The sequence below is a fragment of the Rhincodon typus genome, chromosome 9 (genome assembly GCF_021869965.1).
Source record: "Rhincodon typus isolate 14 chromosome 9, sRhiTyp1.1, whole genome shotgun sequence".
NCBI lineage: Eukaryota > Metazoa > Chordata > Chondrichthyes > Orectolobiformes > Rhincodontidae > Rhincodon > Rhincodon typus.
This window is the reverse complement of record NC_063340.1, coordinates 51,254,613-51,275,633: the sequence shown is the minus strand read 5'-3', so window position 1 is coordinate 51,275,633 and position 21,021 is coordinate 51,254,613. Positions and strand designations below refer to the sequence as shown.

General features: G+C 39.9%; 1 protein-coding gene across 1 annotated transcript; it reads right to left on the bottom strand.

Annotated features, from left to right (window-relative positions):
- Window positions 1-6,619: 6,619 nt before the first annotated feature.
- tatdn3 (TatD DNase domain containing 3) lies at window positions 6,620-20,883 on the bottom strand. Its single transcript, XM_048601321.1, has 5 exons — window positions 20,798-20,883; window positions 19,960-20,015; window positions 16,406-16,518; window positions 12,324-12,404; window positions 6,620-6,804 (listed from the first exon to the last, which is right to left on the bottom strand). The coding sequence occupies exons 1-5, from the start codon at window positions 20,881-20,883 to the stop codon at window positions 6,661-6,663; spliced, it is 480 nt and encodes a 159-aa protein (XP_048457278.1). The 3' UTR covers window positions 6,620-6,660.
- Between the last annotated feature and the right edge of the window lie 138 nt (window positions 20,884-21,021).

Here is a 21,021-nt window from a genome sequence, read left to right as displayed (position 1 = left end):
AGGAGCAGGAAGGCTGACGTTTCGGGGAAGGGTCTAGGCCCGAAACGTCAGCCTTCCTGCTCCTCTGATGCTGCTTGGCTTGCTGTGTTCATCCAGCTCTACACCTTGTTATCTCACATTATCCATATTGTCACTCCTTTAACTGAATAAAGTTTATAACAACAAATATTTAGTTCAAGTGTGCAAACCCTTATTACAACAAGCATTGGAACTCATAGTCCCACATGTGTTAAGATGCTGTGCAAATCCCTGGAGTCATCACAAAATTTAAAGATTTTTTAAAAAATATACAAAATTCCCCAACTTACTTGGACTTTCAGACCTGAGTTGATAGAAAACATGGACCAGGTATCTATACTGAACAAGTATTACTGTTTATTACAGCTAATTAGACTCTGATTACAGGTAAAGAATTATAAACCCATCTCAAAATTACTAATATCAACTGCCATTTTGAAAGCTCTGGAAATATCAGGAGCATTCAACTCTGGTTCATTTATTAAGATTGTATTCAGCTTCTCAAATGCTGCTTGGTGTTCTCCCAACCACACCACTTTTAGTTATTTCTTTGACTGCAGAAAACAGAAATATTCTTGAGCTATGGAAGGACCATACACTTAGCTCTCTCTCTCTCTAACTTTTCCTAGCTCCAAACTGTTGTTCAGTTACCTGAGAACCAATCAGACAGTTGTCAGTAGTCGACACCAAAATCATCTACAATTCAAGCTTTAGTTAATGCTTGTTCAAACAGTTGTTTATGATGCTTGCCATGAGTGTCAGGTTACTTGCTTTTCAAAACTGTACCCCCCTTTCAAAAAGTGAGGTTAAAACATCTCTTTCTCATTTAAATCAACAACCTTTTAAAAGGCACATAACACAAATACAACCTCCTCACACATCAAAAAATCTGTAGCCACTTGTAACTGTCAATAAAACTGACAAACTGCTGGCACTCTGCTGTGATAATAGATCGCTAGGAAGTCACAGCCTCAGACTGAAATAGCAAGCAATAATTTCATTTTAACACTCCTGATACTTTTATCAAAGAATTAAAGAGGACTGTTAACTGCTTTGAAAGCTTGACAGCTCCATTTGGCGAGTCCTTTGGACACTTCTGACAGGTCAATTTGATATGTGCTTCTGATAGTTTTGACAGTTAATTTTGATAAGTGGCTCAATAGTTCCTAGGAGCTTGTCAGCAATGGGTTTATTCACTTTTTACGCACAGTTTGATGATTCCGAAGAGCAACTGACTTTTCCTAAGCGTGGTCTGGGGTAGGTCTAAAGAGGTATCCTACCTTTCCAAGGGTTCTGACTATCCAAAGACAGTTCGGACCTGCTGTTACCATGTTGAATCTCCACACCTAATTTGTTATACTCCAAGGTTACCAGAATCCCACTTCAGTGAAGGCAGATGATGACTTAAAGGAAAGCTGCCTCCATGAATTGGTAATGGGCCTAGGTGGCAAACAGGCCCAATTTATTCAAATGAGGTCCAGGAATTAAAGTATCAAAGGGCCCACACTGGTAAGACCATCCTGTCCATCTATTAAAGTTATACTAAAACTACACCTGTTTTTTCTCTTCTTTAAGTCTTTAGAATTGGCATAACTCCAAGTAGCATTTCAAGCAAGCATGCATCTAAGTGCTGTGCTAAAGCTCCATTCTCACTGTTTGGTTTCAGATGTAACTTGGATGAACTTCACTTTTAAGGTCAACCAGCATAATAACAAAGCTGAGATAATGGATCATCTGATTCTTCATAATTTCAACTTGTACTTTGTAAATCTTAAGAACTGCTTCGACTTTATTAAAGAAATAAATCTGCATCTATTTGACATATTTTATGCTACGTCAAGTTAAGTTTTGTAAAGTTGATGAAGGATTTTGGGATATTGAAGGCTGTGGGAAAAACAGCTTATCCTCTGGCTGACCCTTCTGCAGGCATTATTCCATTTACAATCTGAATATTAGGCCTAATTAAGGACTGTGACAGATTAAAGCAATGTCCTTGATTTTCCTGTCTTTGACTTTATGTTTCATCTATAATCCAGAAAAGTGGCTTAGTATGTTGACATCCAAATATTTTGCTCTTTTAAGTCTCATTTTGCTGGTACTTTCTCTCAGGATTTCTCAGGATGAATAGTTAAAAATTGATGTAACTTTGAATATTTGTTATTATGATACTAAAGTACATCTCTGACCTTTACTGAATACTTTTGTAGCATATCTTTGTAAACAAAATCTTACTGTCATATTCTACAGTTTTGAAAGTTTTGCTGTTTGTTGTTTCACTTACGAGAAATGATACAGAGAATGACACAATGTGTCTGAGCCTGAAGTAAAAGATCAAATTTTAGTAGAGCCAGGCCAGAATATTACAACTAGCCAAAGCTTCCCAAGTCTTGGACAACATGGGATATGGTGTGAATTTTGGGAGAATCATGTGAGAGTTTGAGGAAGACCTTCCTCAACACTGGGAGCAACAAATCACATGTTCTAACTAACTTTCAGATGTTGAGATGAGATTTTCATTAGTGAGTAGCAGGAGGCCTATAATTGGGGATTATTGATCATTATCACCCTAACACTATTTAATAGTACCCAAGATCCCCTTCTACTGCCTGCCAGATAGAAACCAGATGCTGGGAATTCCCTGCATGAGATTCAGAGTGTTATATGGTGATTCCAGCTTGACACTTGTTCCTTGGGATTTCTATCTCAGACACCCAACTCCAATATGTCAGGGAACATTCTATAGCAGCAGCCACGTGCACCGCAAAGATGCTGGTATCCGACATAATACAGTCTCTCTGCACCATCACGGCGCATCTCCAATTCACTTACAGCAAGTTTCTGCACTGCCGTGCTCCAGCTCTTCTCATTGTAATGTTACTCGCAGGACACTTTGGTGCAGGGACAGACATCCAGCTCACAGATTGGAGCAGGCTGCATTTCAGGGCTGCTCACTCATTCTCTTAGTGTAGAGAGACTTAGCATTGAACGCTCACAGCATCCCTGCCTTTCCATTTTGCATTTTGCCCCTTTAACCAGAGTTTACATGATCATAATTCTTCTGTCTTGCTTTGTCGTTTAATGCCAACACAAAGCCAGGGAGCTTGTCATGCTTGTCAGTAGTGATCAGCAAAGGATGTGGACTAGCAGTACAGCACTGTAATACATCAATCTCATAGTTGCACCCAGTTCTAGCAGCTTACGTGGCAAACACACTGCAGTGCAACAAGCAAACAGCCATTTCTTAAAGTAGTCCTCAGTTATGTCCAAAGAGAGACACCCTTCAGTCAGAGGCTCCTGAGACATAAAGTAAAGCCTGCTCAGGGTGCTCATGGTTAGGGGTCCCATACGTCTTCAGCCCCGAAAATGGGTCACAGTTTGCTTTGTGGGTCGAGTGCAACCGGTCTGTTGGTTGGAACCACAGTTGGAGAGCTGTACACTTATCAGTCAGCGGTCTGGTCAGTCATTGCTCGAGCTGTCCAGCTAAGTCATTCAATGTGGTGGGCTACGATCAGTCTTTGGTGATGGTGGGGCAGGACAGTGGGGGGTGGGGTCTGTTCTCTAGGCATGTTTATGAGCAGGCCAGCATTGCAGGCGGAAAAGTGGAGAACTTAATTATGGGGATTGTAGTTAGAACTGTGGAATGCAGAGGGAATGGCAATCCTGAAGGAGAAGCCAACTCAACATATAAAAAGCATCATGATACAGCATGGGTTGTCAACGTTATGCAGCACACTGGCTTCCAAGGGGACAGTGCACAACAAAATCTAGTATGTTTACTCAATATGCCTGGGGCTGGGGGAGGTACAGAGGGCAGATCCAGATGCAGACAGCCATATCTCTACCTACCCAGCAGACACAGAGTGCTGGACTTGGGTCTCCATGGCATTGTGAAGAGTGATATTGCCTGTAATCTAAACTTGTTTAATATGAAGTCCTCTCAAAAGAAAAAGTGAACTTTCATTTATAAAGCACATTCATGACTACAGGAAGTGCTAGAGCATTTTAAAGACTTAGAAGTTCTAATAATGCATAAGCAAAAGCTGCAGCCAATTTGCACATAGGCAGACTCATAAACAACAGAGGGGTAAATGACTAGATAATCTGTGTGAAGAGTTTTGGCTCATATAAGAACATCCAAAATAAGAAGGAGCAGGAGTGGGTCAAATGGCCATTTGAGCCTGATTCACCTTTAGTTCCAGAACGAGAACTGAAATGAGCATTACATTTGGTGCCATTATCCTGCCTTTTCCACATAACCTTGAATATTGTTTCTATTTGATGACCTAAGGTCTTTTTGAATGCCTCAGCTGAACCAGCCTCCATCACACTTTTAAGGCAGTGCATTTCAGACCCGAATCGTACATACAGTATAATGTTTTTGATCACATTGCATTTACTTCCTTTGAAAACTATCTTAAATCAGTGCCCATTCATTCTCACTACTTTTATGAGAAGAAACAGCTTCTCCCTATTTTCGTTGTTCAGAGCTTTCATTATTTTGAAAAAGTCTATCAAATGTCCTGTTAGCCTTCTCTCCGGAAAAAAGAGACTTCAAGTTCTGCATGCTACCTTGACAGCTGAAGTTATTTTTAATCCCTAGAATCATTCACATAAGTCTCTTCTACCCTCTCTTTAATGCATTCTTGTCTTTCCTAAAACGTAGCACCCAGAACTGTATGCAATACTCCAGCTGAGATCTAATAAGTGTCTTGTACAAAGTCAGCATAGACTGGTTTTCAATCCTTAAAATGTTGATTTGTGATAAAGATACTTCAAAAGCTTATCCATTTAAAATTTATTTATCTATTTAAACTTTCACATGGGCCACTAAATTGATGACTCATCTGCCTGTTCAGGTAAAAGATTCCACAACATTGTTTTAAAACAAAACAGCAGGATAGTTTACCTAATGTTCCTGTCAACACCTATTCACAAGGGACAGACATGAAAGGGGAGTTAATACTACAATCATACAAGCGATGGTCATGCCACACAACACATTTGTGAGGAAAGTCATAGTTCAGGGAATAAAAGGGACAGTAGCAATGTGGATACAAAATTGGCTGAGGGATAGAAAACAGAAAGTAGTCGCCAATACACATTTTTCAGGCTGGATGAAGTTTTCTAGTAGAGTACCCTAAGAGCCAGTATTGGGACTCACTTTTCCTGACACATTATTGATTTAGACCTTGTGTGCAGGAAACAATCTCCAAGTTTGCTTTCTTCTCTTCAAGGAGAACAAAGAGATGTGACAGAAGTTTTCAAAATTGTGCAAGGTCTGGATTGTGTAGATAGGGAGAAACTGTTCATGCTTATAAAAGGATTAACAAGGAGAGAATTTGGATGCATTATAAACTCTGAGGAGAGTGGTGTGGGACCTCCAGAGCTCTCAGAAAAGTTGATGAAATAGACAGATAGATGGCAGGTGCAGTTCAATATGGATAGATGAGTAGTGATGCATTTGGTTGGAAGAATGTGGACAGACCATATAAAGAGTGGTTTCAATACCTAAGGGAATGTAGGATCAGAAGGATTTATATATGCATAGATCATTGAAGGTGGCAGGACAGGTAGGGTGAGTAGTTAACAAAGCATATAGTATCCTGGCTTTTATTAATAGGGACATTGTGTACGAGAGCAAGAAGGCTGTACAAAACACTTAGCTGCATTATTGTGAATATTTCTGAGCACTGCAATATAGCATGTACGTGAACACACTGGAGACAGAACAAAAGAGATTTATGAAAATAGTTACAATGATGAAAAACTTTTGACTATAAAGAAGTTGGGACTGTTCCCCTTGAAGAGAAGAATGCTTAAGATGATGTGAGACATAGTAAGAACTGCTGATGCTGGAGTCACAAATAACAAAGTGTGGAGCTAGAGGAACACAGCAGGCATGGCAGCATCAGAGGAGTAGGAAAGTTGACATTTTGGGTCAGGACCCTTCTTCAGAACTGGGATGGGATTAAGAGATATGACACATGTTTTCAAAATTGTGCAAAGTCTGGATTGTGTGGATAGTGAGAATCTGTTTGTGCTTATAAAAGGATTAACAAAGAGAGGGTGCAGATTTAAAGTGATTTGCAAATAGAGCAAATGTGATTTGAGAAAAAAGCCTTTTCACACGAGTGGTTTGGATCTGGAATGGGCTTCTGAGGAATATGTGGAGACAGGTTCAATTCAGGCATGCAAGAAAGCTTAAACTACTATTTAAATAGAAATAATATGCAGAGTTACAGGGAAAACGCAGGAGAATGGCACAAAGTCAAAATGCTCATTGGATATCCAGTGCAGATGTAGTGGGCTGAATGGCCTTCTTCTGCACTGTAACATTTCTTTGATTTCCAGCTTCTTTTGCTTTTAGTTCATATTTACAGTGTTCTTTTCACCATCACTGATTTGATAAATTAGTGAACACAAAGTAATTTTTAGTCTTAGTTTTAATGTATGTAAATTGAAATGTAATGAAATAAATTGGGACAGCTATTATGAACTTTAAGGTTGCCTTTAACATGTCTTATTCTTACTTAACACTAAGATGTACAAAGAAAAGATAGCCTATGATAGAATCGTTCAATCTCCAGGAAATAACGCATTCTTACTCAACTTTGTTACTTTTTATTGTAGAGAGAATCTAGGTTATAAGTGGATTAATTTTTGAAGCTTTGGGAAAAGTTTGCATGCATTCCTCGTTGTCACTTCCATGACATTCTCCACTGAAATCCCTTTAACTTGTGCAATGTACTGACAGGAAATGGATATGTTCTTCGGCTCATTTCTCATCTGTAAAACAGCAATAAAAGTGTGTATCAGTGATAAAAACCAAAAGAACTGTTGATGCTGTAAATCAGGAACAAAAACAGAGGTTGCTGGAAAAGCTCAGCAAGTCTGTAGATCTGTGAAGAAAATATCAGAGTTAACATTTCGGGTCCGCTGACCCTTCCTCAGTACTTATGGTAGATGGGAAAATGTTGGTTTATATGCAGAAAATAGGGAGGGGGATGGGGTAGGGAGTAAACGATAGGATAGAGCACGGAGAGAAGGACAGTTGGATAGACAAAGGAGTTGATAACAATTTGGCTAGGATGGTGAATAGCTGTTAATGGGGACTGTTAGTGACTAATAATAGGTAGTGTGTAATGGCAGGCTATGTGATAAAAAGGCCTGCTGTGGGGGTAGGAGGCTAGGACCTGGGAGAGTTTAGGCACTAAAATTATTGAACTTGATATTGAGTCCCCGGAGGGCTGCAGGGTCCCCAAGTGGAAAATAAGGTGTTGTTCTTGTGGGAGTCGGTGGGTTTTTAGTGGATATTAGTGACCAGTCTATCCCCAGAAATAGAATCAGAGATGTCAAGGAAGGGAAGGGAAGAGTCAGAGATAGATCAGGTGAAAGTGAGGGCAGTGGAAATTGGAAGCGGAATTGATCAGTGATGTTCACCACAATACAGTGCAGTTGTAGGTTTCAATGTAGATAACAAATCAATTAATCTTCCTAATTTTAAATATTTTTGTACTTGCTGTCAGCTGCAACGTTCTTTCAAATAGATACCTCGAACCTTTGCCTTTCAATTTTTCTGAATCACATAATACTGACAGTAGATTTAGTTTGCAACACTAATAACCTTTTATAAAATTCCAGTTTCCTGGTCAGTTAATAAATGCAATGCCTAGTATAGAATTTAAGTATATAGACATGAGGGCCCAGATTTGATTCTTAGGCGGTGTTGAATAGGTTGATATCAGCAGGTGGAAGATTCTCTACTTGAAGCAAAGTGGAATCCAATGTAGTGAAATGTGATTCATGTTTGTAGGAAGAGAAGAAAAAAAAACAAATGTTTGGGTTTAAAATAGTGAGAAATTGTGGAATTAGTATTGTCCAGGGGTTTAGTGTGATCTTTTACACAAATTTCAGAAAGTCAGCATGATGGCAGAGCCAACAAATAGGAGTACAAATTGGTCCTTATGTGGAATGAACTGCCAGAGGAAGTGGTGGATGCAGGCACAGTTACAACATTTAAAATACATTTGGATAGGTACATGAACAGGAAAGATTTAGGGGGATATGAGCCATACGCAGGCAAATGGGACTAGTTTAGTTTGAGAAACTTGTTCGGCATTGACGAGTTGGACCGAAGAGTCTATTTCCATGCTGTATGATTCTATGGCTCTATCTATGACTCTAAGTGGTGGCATACCCAAAAACACATATTGGGGCACAGAAAGAAAATCCCCAGGAATTTACTGAGATCTTTCTGTAAAAAAATCATGGACAGAATCCTACATTGAGTGGGTGATGAAATGGCACTTTTTCCTCATTAAAGGGCCACTTATTATGGCTCTGACAAACTTTACATCATTGACCAGATGCACTACAAACTGGCTGATAGGTAAATTTTACCTTAAAAGCTGAGGCACAAATTTCACCTGAGGCATGCACCATCATTGGCAGAGCTGTTCTGGTTTCTAAGGCAGTTTGGAGGTTTAAGAGTATAAGACAGGACATGCTTCCATTGCATTCTTGCTGAAGCGAAAACACAGTTCCTCTAATATGTTTAAATAATGGTTTTTGCAAAAATAAACTTTGTTCATTAAATATTTAAAACAATACCCTAAAATGTTTCAGACTGGATGTTCTGGAAAATACAACAGATATAACATTTTTCCATTGAGCATGTTGTGCTCTTCAGTATCCCAATCCGATTCTAATACATGTGACATTTTCTATATACAGTCAGTGACAAACATGCAGCCTGATAGAAACCGAAAGAACTGTGGATGCTGTAAATCAGGAACAAAAACAAAGTTGCTGGAAAAGTTCAGCAGGTCTGGCAGCATCTGTGAAGGAAAAAAAGAGTTAACGTTTCGGGTCCGGTGACCCTTCCTCAGAACACCGCCTGATAGTACACTTTGGCTGAAATGCCTGAGACAGTGGCCTTTCCTCACTGTACCTTTGTGACAGATACCCCAAGCTTTAGTTATGTCCCTTAGCATGTATCTCTGGACTTTGGGATGTGCCAATCTACAGCATTCTGTTGAGGACAACTCTAATTTAAATAACTGGTACAGTCGCACTATTTGGCTCCTTTAGCACGCATGTGTCTGCTAAGATATACTCCGATGAAAGTCACTTTCTCTTTTGAGGATAGGTTGGACAAGCTTGGTTTGTATCCGGATTTTAGAAGAATAAGAGGCAAGTTAATTGAAACATGTAAGATCTTGAAGGGATCTTGATGAGGTAGATGAGGAGAGAATCTTTCCTTTTATGGGAGAATCTAAAACAAGGGATCATTGCTTAAAAAACAGGGGTTGCCCACTTGAACAGAGATTAGGGGAACATTTTTGCTCTCAGAGGGTTGAGAGTCTTTGGAACTCTTCCTAAAACAGTGATAGATGCAGAGCTCTTGAACATTTTTGAGGCAGAGATAGTGAGAATCTTGTTAAGCAAGGGGGCGAAGAAGGCAGGCAGACTTGCGGTTATAAACAAATCAACTATGATTTTATTGATGGTGGAGCAGGCTGAAGGGACTGAATGGCCTGCTCCCAATTTGTACATTCGTTTGTTAATATGTTAATGGCTGTAGACTTCTCATACTCCACCTGGAATTACCAATAGAAAACTCATTCACTCTAAACCAGCTTCACTTGTTTCTGAGTTAAAGACTGAATGCATTTTGAAAACTTGACAAATATATGCAGATGGGAGAGAGAAAATATGGTGTTGAAAGAATGAGCTGCAAAAAATTAAGTGGGATATTAACACTTTCTAAAACATTTTTAAAACTGTTCTTTTCTGCTAGTAATGGATATATTGGAGAATCTAGCTATTTTCTCTGATTTTGTTTACTCAGACACAAAAACACAGGTTTGACTACTCAGGCACAAAAACACAGGTTTGCTGTTTGGAAACGACACCACAGCAGTCACCCAGAGTAGATTTAAGCTGCAGCCTGGGCTTAGTTAGAGGGACACAAACAACAGTGAAGGCAATGCAACTGCAACCATAGGAACGCAAGCAGTCAATCTGTGAAGGAATTTTAGAGAGAAATATTACAACTTGTTCTGACAGTTTCAAATCTACCTTGGTCATTTCTTATCATTGGAATGAATAATGGCAGCATACTTTAGTGGAACATTTCACTTGCATGGCCATTGAGTAGTAATGACTTGCTTAACCTGTTCAAAGTTTTTAGATACTTTGCCCTTTCTGGGTAATTTGAAGTAGAGTGCACACTTTACAAGCTTGAAAGTGGCTAACTGTGAACCAGTGGAGCCCAAAGTGCTCATAACACTCTAAAAGTGATCTAACCAGAGCCTTATAAAGCCTCAGAAGTACATCCCTGCTTTAAATTCTAGTCCTCTAAAAATAAATGTCAACATTGTATTTGCCTTCCTAACTACTGACTCAACCTGCAAGTTTACCTTAAGATAATCCTGGACTAGGACTCCAATGTCCCTTTGCACTTCAGATTTCTGAATTTTCTCCCCATTTAGAAAATAGCCCATGCTTCTACTCTTCTTATCAAAGTGCATTGACCTCACACTTTCCCACGTTGTACTCCATTTGCCACTTCTTTGCCCACTCTCCTAACCTGTCTAAATCCTTCTCCAGCCTCACCACCTCCTCAATACTATCTGTCCCGCCACCTATTTTTGTATTATCCACAAAAGGAGCCAGGATGCCCTCCGTTCCTTCATCTAGATCATTATATATAAAATGAAAAGTTGTGGTCCCAACACTGACCTTTGCGGAACACCACTAGTCACCGGCTGCCATCTTGAGAAGGATCCTTTTATTCCCACTCTCTGCTTTCTGCCAGACAGCCAATCTTCTATCCATGCTAGTATCTTGCCTCTATTACCATGGGTCCTTACCTTACTCAGCTGCCCCCTGTGCAACACCTTGTCAAAGGCCATCTGGAAGTCCAAGTACATAACATCCATTGGCTCTCCTTGGTTTAACCTGCTCATTACCTCTTTAAAGAGTTCTAACAGATTTGCAATGATCTGAATAGAATAGCCATTGTCCTACAGAATACCTTTAATGCACTCTATTTCTGCACCAAACATACAAGATGAGCATATGACTAGGCCCTTGTTTACAGTATTGCTTATAAGGTCAGTGTTCCGGCTCATGGAGCTTGATGAATCCCAACATATATATTGATCAGTGAAGGTAGGTTTGTAATAGACAGTTCCATTAGCTGATTTCTTAGCTAGCATGTTGAGAAAAGGAAGCGTGTCATACTGTTCCAACCCAAAGTAAATTTAGGATCAGGATGGAATGTATTAAGGTGTGTAAGGAAATTCTTACACATGGCTGCAGATTTAGTGTCCAACTGAATCATCTATGTATGAAAATATACTCAGGGTAGGAGGTTATGGCTCATATCATTAAAAGCATATTTCTCACAGAAAACAACAAAAAATGTTAGTGAACACTAGACCTAAAAGAAATCCAATGGCTACTCCATCAATTTGGCCATACAGGTAGTAATTTAAAGTGAACTCAACAGCACGAGTTACTAACTTCAAAAGTTCAGTGAACACAAATACAGAAAATTGTGTGCATCTATATTACCATTATATGGCAATGTGGTGAAAACACTGATGGCTTTCTTTGGTAGGATGTTCAAAACTGAAATAAATTTGTCATTCCGATCTTTGTCTTGATGAGTGCAAGATGAGAAACTTTGGCAACATGATTTTCTTTTCAGCAATTTTCAGGTTTTATACTCTATGCCTTTAATGAAGCCCAGCATTTTGCGTGCCTTATTAACTACTTTTTCAACCTGCACTGCCACCCCCAAGAATTTATACACATATTAGTCTCCTTCTGGGGCTAAGCTCAAAAGGGACAGGGCCAGATTTGAGAGCGGGGACAATTTTAAAAGGACCGGGGAATGAGACAGAATTGTCAGAGGGTGAAATCAGTTGGGTTGGAAGCAGGATTGGATGCATCAGTAGCAAGATTGGAAGGTTTGGGGCTAGGGACTTGCAGGCCTGTGAGGTGGAATTGGAAGGTCAGTGAGTTCACAGCAGGAGGCCAAAACCAGGATTGGAAGGGTTGGGAAAGGCATGATCCATGGGCAACATCATAAGGGTCAGGGGTCGAGAACAGAGGGTCGGGGTAGAATCAGAGTGATCATGGGTGGAATCAGAAGGGTCAGAGGTTGAGATCAGAATATTGGGGCGGAATCAGCAGGGTTGGGGGCGGGGCGGGATCGCTTTTGTTGTAAAATATTTCTGATTCACCTACATTTTGATTTGAGACAGTCAATTATACATATAGAATTACCGGGTTACCTGTTTTTCTGGCCCTAAAGCAGGAGAGTCCGTTTCCAAGCAGATTGACTCTAGTGGTAGCTGTTTCACCAATTTCTGCTTCTTGGGAATAGTAATAGGAAAATTAGTATGTCTGCAGATTACAAAAATTGAAAATGATCGAGAAAATTCAGTTAAACGATATCTTTCAACACATTTAAAATCCACTGAAATCTATTCATTGTCACAGTTTAAATATAAAAGGTTCTTAAAAAATTTTCCTGTAACAAACCTGTTTGCCCCACAGGTTTGGAGTAGCAACATTCAATGTATGAAAATTGCTGTAAATTTTTTAAAATTCTTTTATGGGATGTGGGCGTCGCTGGCTGGCCAGCATTTTTTGCTCATCCCTAGTTGCCCTTGAGAAGGTGGTGGTGAGCTGCCTTTTTGAACCACTGCAGTCCTCCAGCTGTGGGTTGAACCACAATGCCATTAGGGAGGGAATTCCAGGTTTTTGACCCAGTGACAGTGAAGGAACGGAGATATATTTCCAAGTCAGGATGGTGAGTGACTTGGAGAGGAACTTGGAGGTGATGGTGTTCCCATATATCTGCTGCCCTTGTCCTTCTAGATGGAAGTGGTCGTGGGTTTGGAAGGTGCTGTCTGAGGACCTTTGGTGAATTTCTGCAGTACATCTTGTAGATAGTACACACTGCTGCTACTGAGCGTCGGTGGTAGAGGGAGTGAATGCTTGTAGATGTAGTGCCAATCAAGCAGGCTGCTTTGTCCTGGGTGGTGTCAAGCTTCTTGAGTGTCGTTGGGGGTGCACTCATCCAGGCAAGTGGGGAGTATTCCATCACACTCCTGACTTGTGCCTCGTAGATGGTGGACAGGCTTTGAGGAGTCAGGAGGTGAGTTACTCGCCGCAGTATTCCCAGCCTCTGGCCTGTTCTTGTAGCCACTCTGTTAATGTGGTGAGTCCAGTTGAGTTACTGGTCAATGGTAACCCCCAGGGTGTTGATAGTGGGGGATTCAGTGATGGTGATACCATTGAATGTCAAGGGGCGGTGGTTAGATTGTCTCTTATTGGTGATGGTCATAGCCTGGCATTTGCGTGGCATGAATGTCACTTGCCACTTGTCAGCCCAAGCTGAATAATAACCATCAACATTTAAGTTTTACATATCTGTTGCCTAACTCACAAAACTATTTTACAAACCGAAAGAACTGCAGATGCTGTAAATCAAAAACAAAAACAGAAATTGCTGGAAAATCTCAGCAGGTCTGGCAGCATCTGTGGAGAGAAAACAGAGTTAACATTTCGGGTTGAGTGACGCTTCCTCAGAATGTGCTGAGCTTTTCCAGCAATTTCTGGTTTTGTTACAAAACTATTTTGTTACGTGTCTTTTTGTTGTTTGCAATTTTCTGTCCTTTAGTCATAAGGATATAATTCCTACTCTGTGATTGAGTGATGGTAGTCCTAATAATAATAATAATAGTCCTAAGGGTAGCAACAGCCCTTCTCAGCCACATGATTACAATCCAAGTTGGAGTCACACAGTGGATACTGGCAGATTATAAGTAGGTTACAAGAATTTTCCACCACGAAGTCAGATTCTGTCTTAATGATGGAAGATTTTCTCTAAGTTGCAAATAGTCTGGTTCAACCTGACCAGAGAAGCTGAGACAGGAAATGCAGTCATCTCATTCAAATTGAGACATCATCCAGACAATCAGCAGAATACACAGGGATATTGAGGCGGTGGGGGTGTGGTGAATTTGTTGAGAGACGTGATGAAGGAATTGAATAGGTGTCACTAACATGCATGCAAAATCTGACCCCATGTCTATGGATGATGTTGCTATGAGGTAACATATAGATGACGAAGAGGAAGGGGCTAAAAATAAAGTCTTGGTGGAATCTGGAGGTTACATTGCTGAGATTAGAGAAGTTATTACTGGAGATCCTCCAGCAACATTCAGAGAGTTAAGAACAAAAGTAAGTGATGGTAGTCCTATTAAATTAGAAAATGGCAAAGAGGCACTGGAGGAGGACAGTGTGGTGGACCATGTTTAATGCTGCAGAGTGGTGCAATAGGATGAGAAGGAAACATGCAGTGTGATGTAAGGTATATGATTTATGTACATCAATATAATTTATCTTTGAGTTTAGATTTTGAATTAGTGGCATGTGGATATTGGTCTGTGTTTTTGTAAGGGTTTAATAATTTGCCTTCGGAAGCTAATAATTCTTTGATTGGACAGAGCAAACATTGAAAGGCATTTGCTGCTTTTGATTTAAAAGAATCAGGAATTTTTTTGCTTAAGGGAGATGAAACAAAGATCAGAAAGCTGGTGGAGGCAGTTTGCAGAAGTCTAGGCTGAAGTTGGATGTAAGGACAGATTTTCCTTGAGAAAGGAGTTAGCTCAAAACAGTTAGGAAATAGTGTAAGGGATTTAGTTTGAAATTACAAACCTGACATGTCTGAATAGAACCCTTCTAAAGGGGTTATTTGAAACAGAGAAAGTGTAAACTCAGTTGTGTGAATAGTCAAGGGAAAGGCCAACAACCCAAGAACAAGAATCAAAAGAAACATAAGTCAAACCTATGGAGATGATGGAGAAGGCAACTCCTTCTCTCTGGTATTTAAGGGCTGTAAAGTGTTGCTGTTGGGATAGGTGGGATTGTAAATTTACCATGTGTTTTGAATTATTTCAAATTGTGTTATATGTAAATAGCTTGGTTTATAATATTTTATTGTCATTTCTTTTGTGTAATAAATTTCTGTATCTGCAGCATTGACGCTTGTGTTTCAGTGAAAGCACCTCATAACAAAAAGAAACGAATCGATCAAGGTCAATTTCAGTCTGGAATCTTGACTTGTCCAGGAATAATGTCAGCTGGGATCATAACAGGCAGTCACAGGAGATGAAATCTTGGTTAGGACAATTTTGGTGATGTGACAGAAGCATGAATTGGATTGGAGAGACTGCAGGACAAACAAACATTGATATGCGATATCACAACGTATCACAAATTTGGAAATGTTTGCGAGTTTGCATTCATAGTGGAAATTTACAAAGACAGAGTGATCAAGCGTGGGTGATTTGAGGAAAGGAGAGAAAAGTGTAGTTAGTATAATGGACTTATGAGAGAAGCTCATGGAAATCATGAACAAAATAATCCCAATAAGGGGAGAATAGAGAGAAATACAATGACACAATGATTCAGACCTTAAGGAGCAGGGAGCCTCTGGGGAGGTTTGGCCTGATGGGAAAGCCAATGGGGTAGAAACAGCATTGAATCTTAGTGACAAATAAGCTTTCATATGTTGTTGGCGATGATAGCACAGAAAATAGAGTGACAGCAGACAGTCTGTTCAGTAGAAAGGTAGCTGTGTCATCAGTGGTCCAGAATGATTCTGGATTGCAGTTTTGATGGAAAAGTACAAGTTTCAATAGTGGCTGATGTAGTTCAATCAAGCTGATGCTACATTAGCTATCAGTTTTGCATCTCATACTCACAAATCTGAAATAAAAACAGAAAGTGCTGGGGAAACTCAACAGGTCTAGCAGTTTCGGTGGATACAGGAACAGAGCTTCTCCAGAACCTTCAGCTTTTACTTCAGATTTCTAGCATCTTGGGTATTTTGCTTTTATGTTCAAATCCGTGCCTCTTTGATTTGAAACAATAAGAAAGAAACCATACCATACAATGAGCAATACAAGAGGCAGCAAGGTTTTGCTGGTGGTAAGAGCATCAAAGTTGTGTGATTGAGCAAAGTGACCACTGTGGAAGTATCTCAGATTACCTTTTCACAAATACTGTACCTTGAACCTTAGCAATGGAGTTTTGGGTCTTCAAAAGAGAATTAATATAACCGCTACATGCTTAGCTTAAATGTTAAATAAAAACTGAAAGAACTGTGGATGCTATACATCAGGAACAAAAACAAAAAATGGGAATTAACGTTGTGGGTCCGGTGACCCTTCCTCAGAACCGCAACGTTAACTCCGATTTTTTCTTCACAGATGCTGCCAGACCTGTTGAGCTTTTCCAGCAACTTCTGTTTTTGTTCCTTAGCTTGAATGTTTTTGGCAAACATTATTATGTTTAATCTAACCTGCTCGCTTCTTATGACAGATGGTGGAATTGAAAAGAAAAATCCAGCTTTCACCCCTTCCATAGCAACAGAAGGTTTTCCATCAAATGCATGCAGCAACACTTTCTTAGCTCCTAGGAAAACAAAAGAATTTTCCCACACTTTATTTTGTAATAATTTACAGTAATGTAGTTTTCTTTCTAGTTGGAACATGTCTAGCATTCATGACATCATTATTAACCAGACCAGATAAAACTGAGGAGTTAATGTAAGCAGAATTCATGTTTGCACAATCTGTTTTATATTTCATCTGGGCACACCCCCACTTATCTAAGGCCAGAGATTCTGGATACAGGCTTGAACAAAAGGTGCTCTCTTTATGAATCTGAATCCCTTTACTTTGCAGCATTGGATGCTGCTGGCCTAATGGAAGATGTCATTCATTACCTGATATGTGTGAGACAGTAATATAGAAGCAACACACAGCATCTTGAATCTAATACAAAACCAGAAAATACTTTAAATATTCAGCTGGCAGGAAACATCTATGCAGATAAACAGAAGCTTCCAATTTTAATCATTCTTTCGCTTTGACATATACCATCTCCAACTGTTCTCTGCCTTTTCTTGACTTCCTCCGTCGCCATCTGGATAACAGTTATTAACAAATGTCCAGCATAAGCCCATCAACACTGACATCTATACTGACCACATTTCTTCACACTCCTTTTCCTGTGAAGACTCCATTCTATTCTCTGAGCTTTTCCATCACTGTTGCATGTGTTCCAGTGAAAGAAGCTTCCAAATCAGTGCTTCTTTCTTTTCCTCAACTGAAGATCTCCTCCACCGTGGTTGACAGAGGCCTCAATCATGTTTGTCTTAGTTCTTGCATTTCTTCTCACACCTTCCCCTACCTCCCAGAACCATGACAGGATTGCCCTTGATCTCACATTCCATTCCACCAGCCTCCATAATCATTTCATTCACCTCCTGATGTTACTACCAAATACATGTTCCCTTCTCTTTTTAGCATTCTGTAGGATTTGTTCACTGCACAACACCATGATCAACTCCTCAATTACCCCCAACAACTCCCTCCACTATCCCTGTACTTCTAAATGCAGCAACTGCAACAACTGTCTTTTTACCTCCTCTGCCTTCACTGTTCTTGGCTCTAAACTCTCATTCTAGGTGAAACAGCAATTTATTGCTGCATTTGCTGCTCTAAATTTGGCCTGATCTAAACCAGAGAGACCAAAAGCAGACTGGATGGGTGCTTTGCAGAACACCTCCACTCAGTCCACAAGCTCCCACAAGCTCCTCTTTGTTTCCATGTCAATCGCTCGTTTCTCAGCCTGAAGTGCTCCAATGAAGCTCAATGCAGGCTTGAAGAATAGCAGCTCAAATTTCAATCAAGCACATTATAGTCTTTCAGACTCAATATTGAATTCAACAATTTCAGGCTGTTAATGACTATCCCCAATTTGTTTCTCTTCTCTTGGCTGGTTTTGGTTTTCCCCTACCTCTTTATTTTGTTTCAGCTTTTAGACAGTAACCATTCATCATTCTACAATTACCCTCTGTCCAGGCACAACTTCTCTTTCTTTGCTTGTCCCCCGCCTTGCTGCTCCCTTTGTCCTTGCACCACCTACACTTTTGTCATTTAATCTCTCCTGTCTTCTACTATATCTCGAACTTTTCTTCTTTGCATCCCCACCTTTACTTACTTAAAATTAATTATATTTCTAATTTTTCTCATGTTCTGATGAAAGGTCACTGAGCTGAAACATTAATTTTATTTCCCTCTCCACAGATGCTGCCAGATCTACTGTGTATTTTTAGCATTTATTTCATATGAGTAAAACAATGTTGGGCTTGACAACTAATTCAATATCATCATCCGACTAGTGTGATGACGTTATAGGAGATGTACCAGGCATCCCTTTATCTCACACACAAATTTAACACTTGCACTAGGAGAAAGATACCTCAGCTTTGACAAGAAGGCTAATTAGCAATCAATATTTTTCTTGCCAGGGCTACAGGAATGAGCAAGGAAAGACTTCATGAAATTAAACGAGCAATGATAACAAAAATATGACATTCCCGTTTTCAGCCTTAGATACCCTTACTTTAGATGCAGGCCTGAAATTTGAGTATGCCAGTCAGCCTCCCTATGCCAACCCAATCTCTTTACAGTAACTTGGGTAGTCAATACCAGCTCTGCCAGCAACTACAGTGAGGTGGTAGTTGGGACGGAATTCTAGATTTGCAATTTAGGCAGCTGAAATAAGATCAAAAATGGTGTAGGACCATGACTCAGGAGAAACAGCTCTGAACTACTGGATTTTCACTCCAGGGTGGTTGGTACATACTGGAATGGGACCCACCAGAGCTGGAAACAGTGTGGAGGGAGCCACAAGAAGAAAACAATAATGTCAATAATAAAACAACAATGGTTCTCTAGCCTTCACAACCCCTCACTCACCATGTCCCATTCATATCAAATCATTAGCCCCAACTACCCCTTATAAGTGCCATACACCCCCATGATCTATGTCCCTCTTGACAATGACTCTCATACTCTCCTGCTAATTTATGCCCCTTGACCCATAACCAGAGTCCCTTATAGGTCAAATTATGCCAGACAATGAACCCACATCACCATACACTCTACATCATGTTACAGCCAATTCATGTCAACACGTCCCCACTCACAACCAATTGACCATATCCCTCCATGCCAACTCTGCCGGTATCGATTTGAGCAGGGACAATCCTGACATGAAACAAAATAAAGATTTGAGCATTTATTGCAGACTTCGCTGTATTTAAAAAAACGCTACTTGATAAAAACCCATTCAATACATTTTACTCCCTTTAAGTACTTAATTTCTCATATAAAATTGTATTCCTACACCAACATCAAAGACAGCTAATCTCTTTATATTTACTTGGAGCTGTCAACTAAACTGCAAAATACAGGGTCTTCGTTGTGATATTTCCAGCAGTAATGGGTCCCATACCAGTCTGTACCAGCTCCCTGGAGTGAAATTCTGGCTGTTCAGGGCTGTTTCTCCTGAGTCAGGATCCTGCACCATCTTCGATCGTTTTCAGCTATGGTAGCAGTCAAGCAGTCCTTCCACAAATTTCAACAAACAGCCACTGAAATTGCAAGCACCAATTTTCTTTCACAGCCAGGTGCCTTTTTAATTTAAAGAACATAGATTTAAAGAACTTCATAGTGCTGCAAATCTTATTCACATTTTAGGTTCACTCACTTTTACTCTCAATAATCAGCAATTAGACACTGTGGAAAATGGAACTTATTCTAGCAAAAATGCAAATCACAGACGGCCCTGCTGATTTCAGATCGTCCGTGTGTGATAATCACATACTGGCTCCTTTCATTCCCTGGTGAAAATATCGTATGTCAGAAATGAACCGGAATTTCTGAATTTGGGGCTCCGACACCATTTTGGCTAAAGCCAAGAGATCTTCCATCTCTTAAAATTTGGGTCCTATTATACAAATGCTAGCTCTAAAACAGAAAATAAGAAGTTCAAATTTTAGACCTTGTTCCTTCAGAAGATTAATGGTTGGACGGCCAGCAGAACGAGAATGTACATTTCTAACAGGAAGAAAACAATGATTAAATTAGCACAATGCAAATAGTACACCAAATGATCCATTAAAATAAAATAAAAATGGTAGTCTCTAGCTAAAAAAAACTAATGATATAACACTAATTAATGCAAATAACATTATTCATAATTTGTGCAATGCTAGGATTACAATCTACAATGCCACTTTAAAGCCATGCAGAAGCAGGAGCACACGATTTTCACCAGTTTGACGATGGGTGATCTGTACATCGATCCCATTAACTTGCTTTTGCTCTAATTCACAGGCGTATCTAACAAATATCTTTCGATGTTGGGCTGGGAGACTTTGACCTAGCAAGTGCAGCCTTCTTTGGCAGAGTTCTTGATTTTCATTTCCTGCCCACTGAAGAAGGACTTTTTGATTCTACTTCTTGGTGACCTGATTCTAATTTTAAGAGTACGCCCTCTTGTTCAAAATATATCAATTTCTTCGTAAGACAAAACTGTTTCCCTTTACCTCCCTTTCAAACACTTTAATTATTTTAGCCAGAAAGTTATTATTCCAGCATAGTTGGGAATTGCACACGTGTAGAATCAGAATCTTAAGGAAATTTTAAGGAAATTGAAGATTCCACTGGATAATTCTACTACACCTAGAACCCTGCAAAAGTTTCAGTCAGAGAATAAGGATTCTGATGAAATTGAGTACATAGTTAATCAGGTAAAGTTAGACTATTAATATTAAATACAGAGTCTAACTCCTGAGTGACTATTCAATTGGCCCCATACTCGCCTCACACACCCTCACCTAAACTCCCTCATATCCATCACATCTCTCAAACCCTGATCCGAAATCCGCAATCTGACATGCCTGGCCCACTCCAGACCTGACATGCTTTCTCCCCTCCTCTTTGTCTGCTCTGGACCTGACACCTGGAAGCCGATCCCTCTTTATTGCTCCAGACACTACCACCCTTCACCATGTAGGAGCCAACCCTCACTCCTTATCCCCCCATTATTGTCTGTTCTGGA

Coding starts and splice junctions, on each gene's coding strand:
- tatdn3 (XM_048601321.1), bottom strand. CDS start 20,883: ATGTCAGGTCTGGAGTGGGCCAGGCATGTCAGATTGCGGATTTCGGAT. Junction 20,016..20,797: donor ATGGATATGAGGGAGTTTAG/GTGAGGGTGTGT, acceptor TCTTCCTGTTAG/AAATGTACATTCTCGTTCTG. Junction 6,805..12,323: donor CTTTAGGGCCAGAAAAACAG/GTAACCCGGTAA, acceptor GCTGTTTTACAG/ATGAGAAATGAGCCGAAGAA.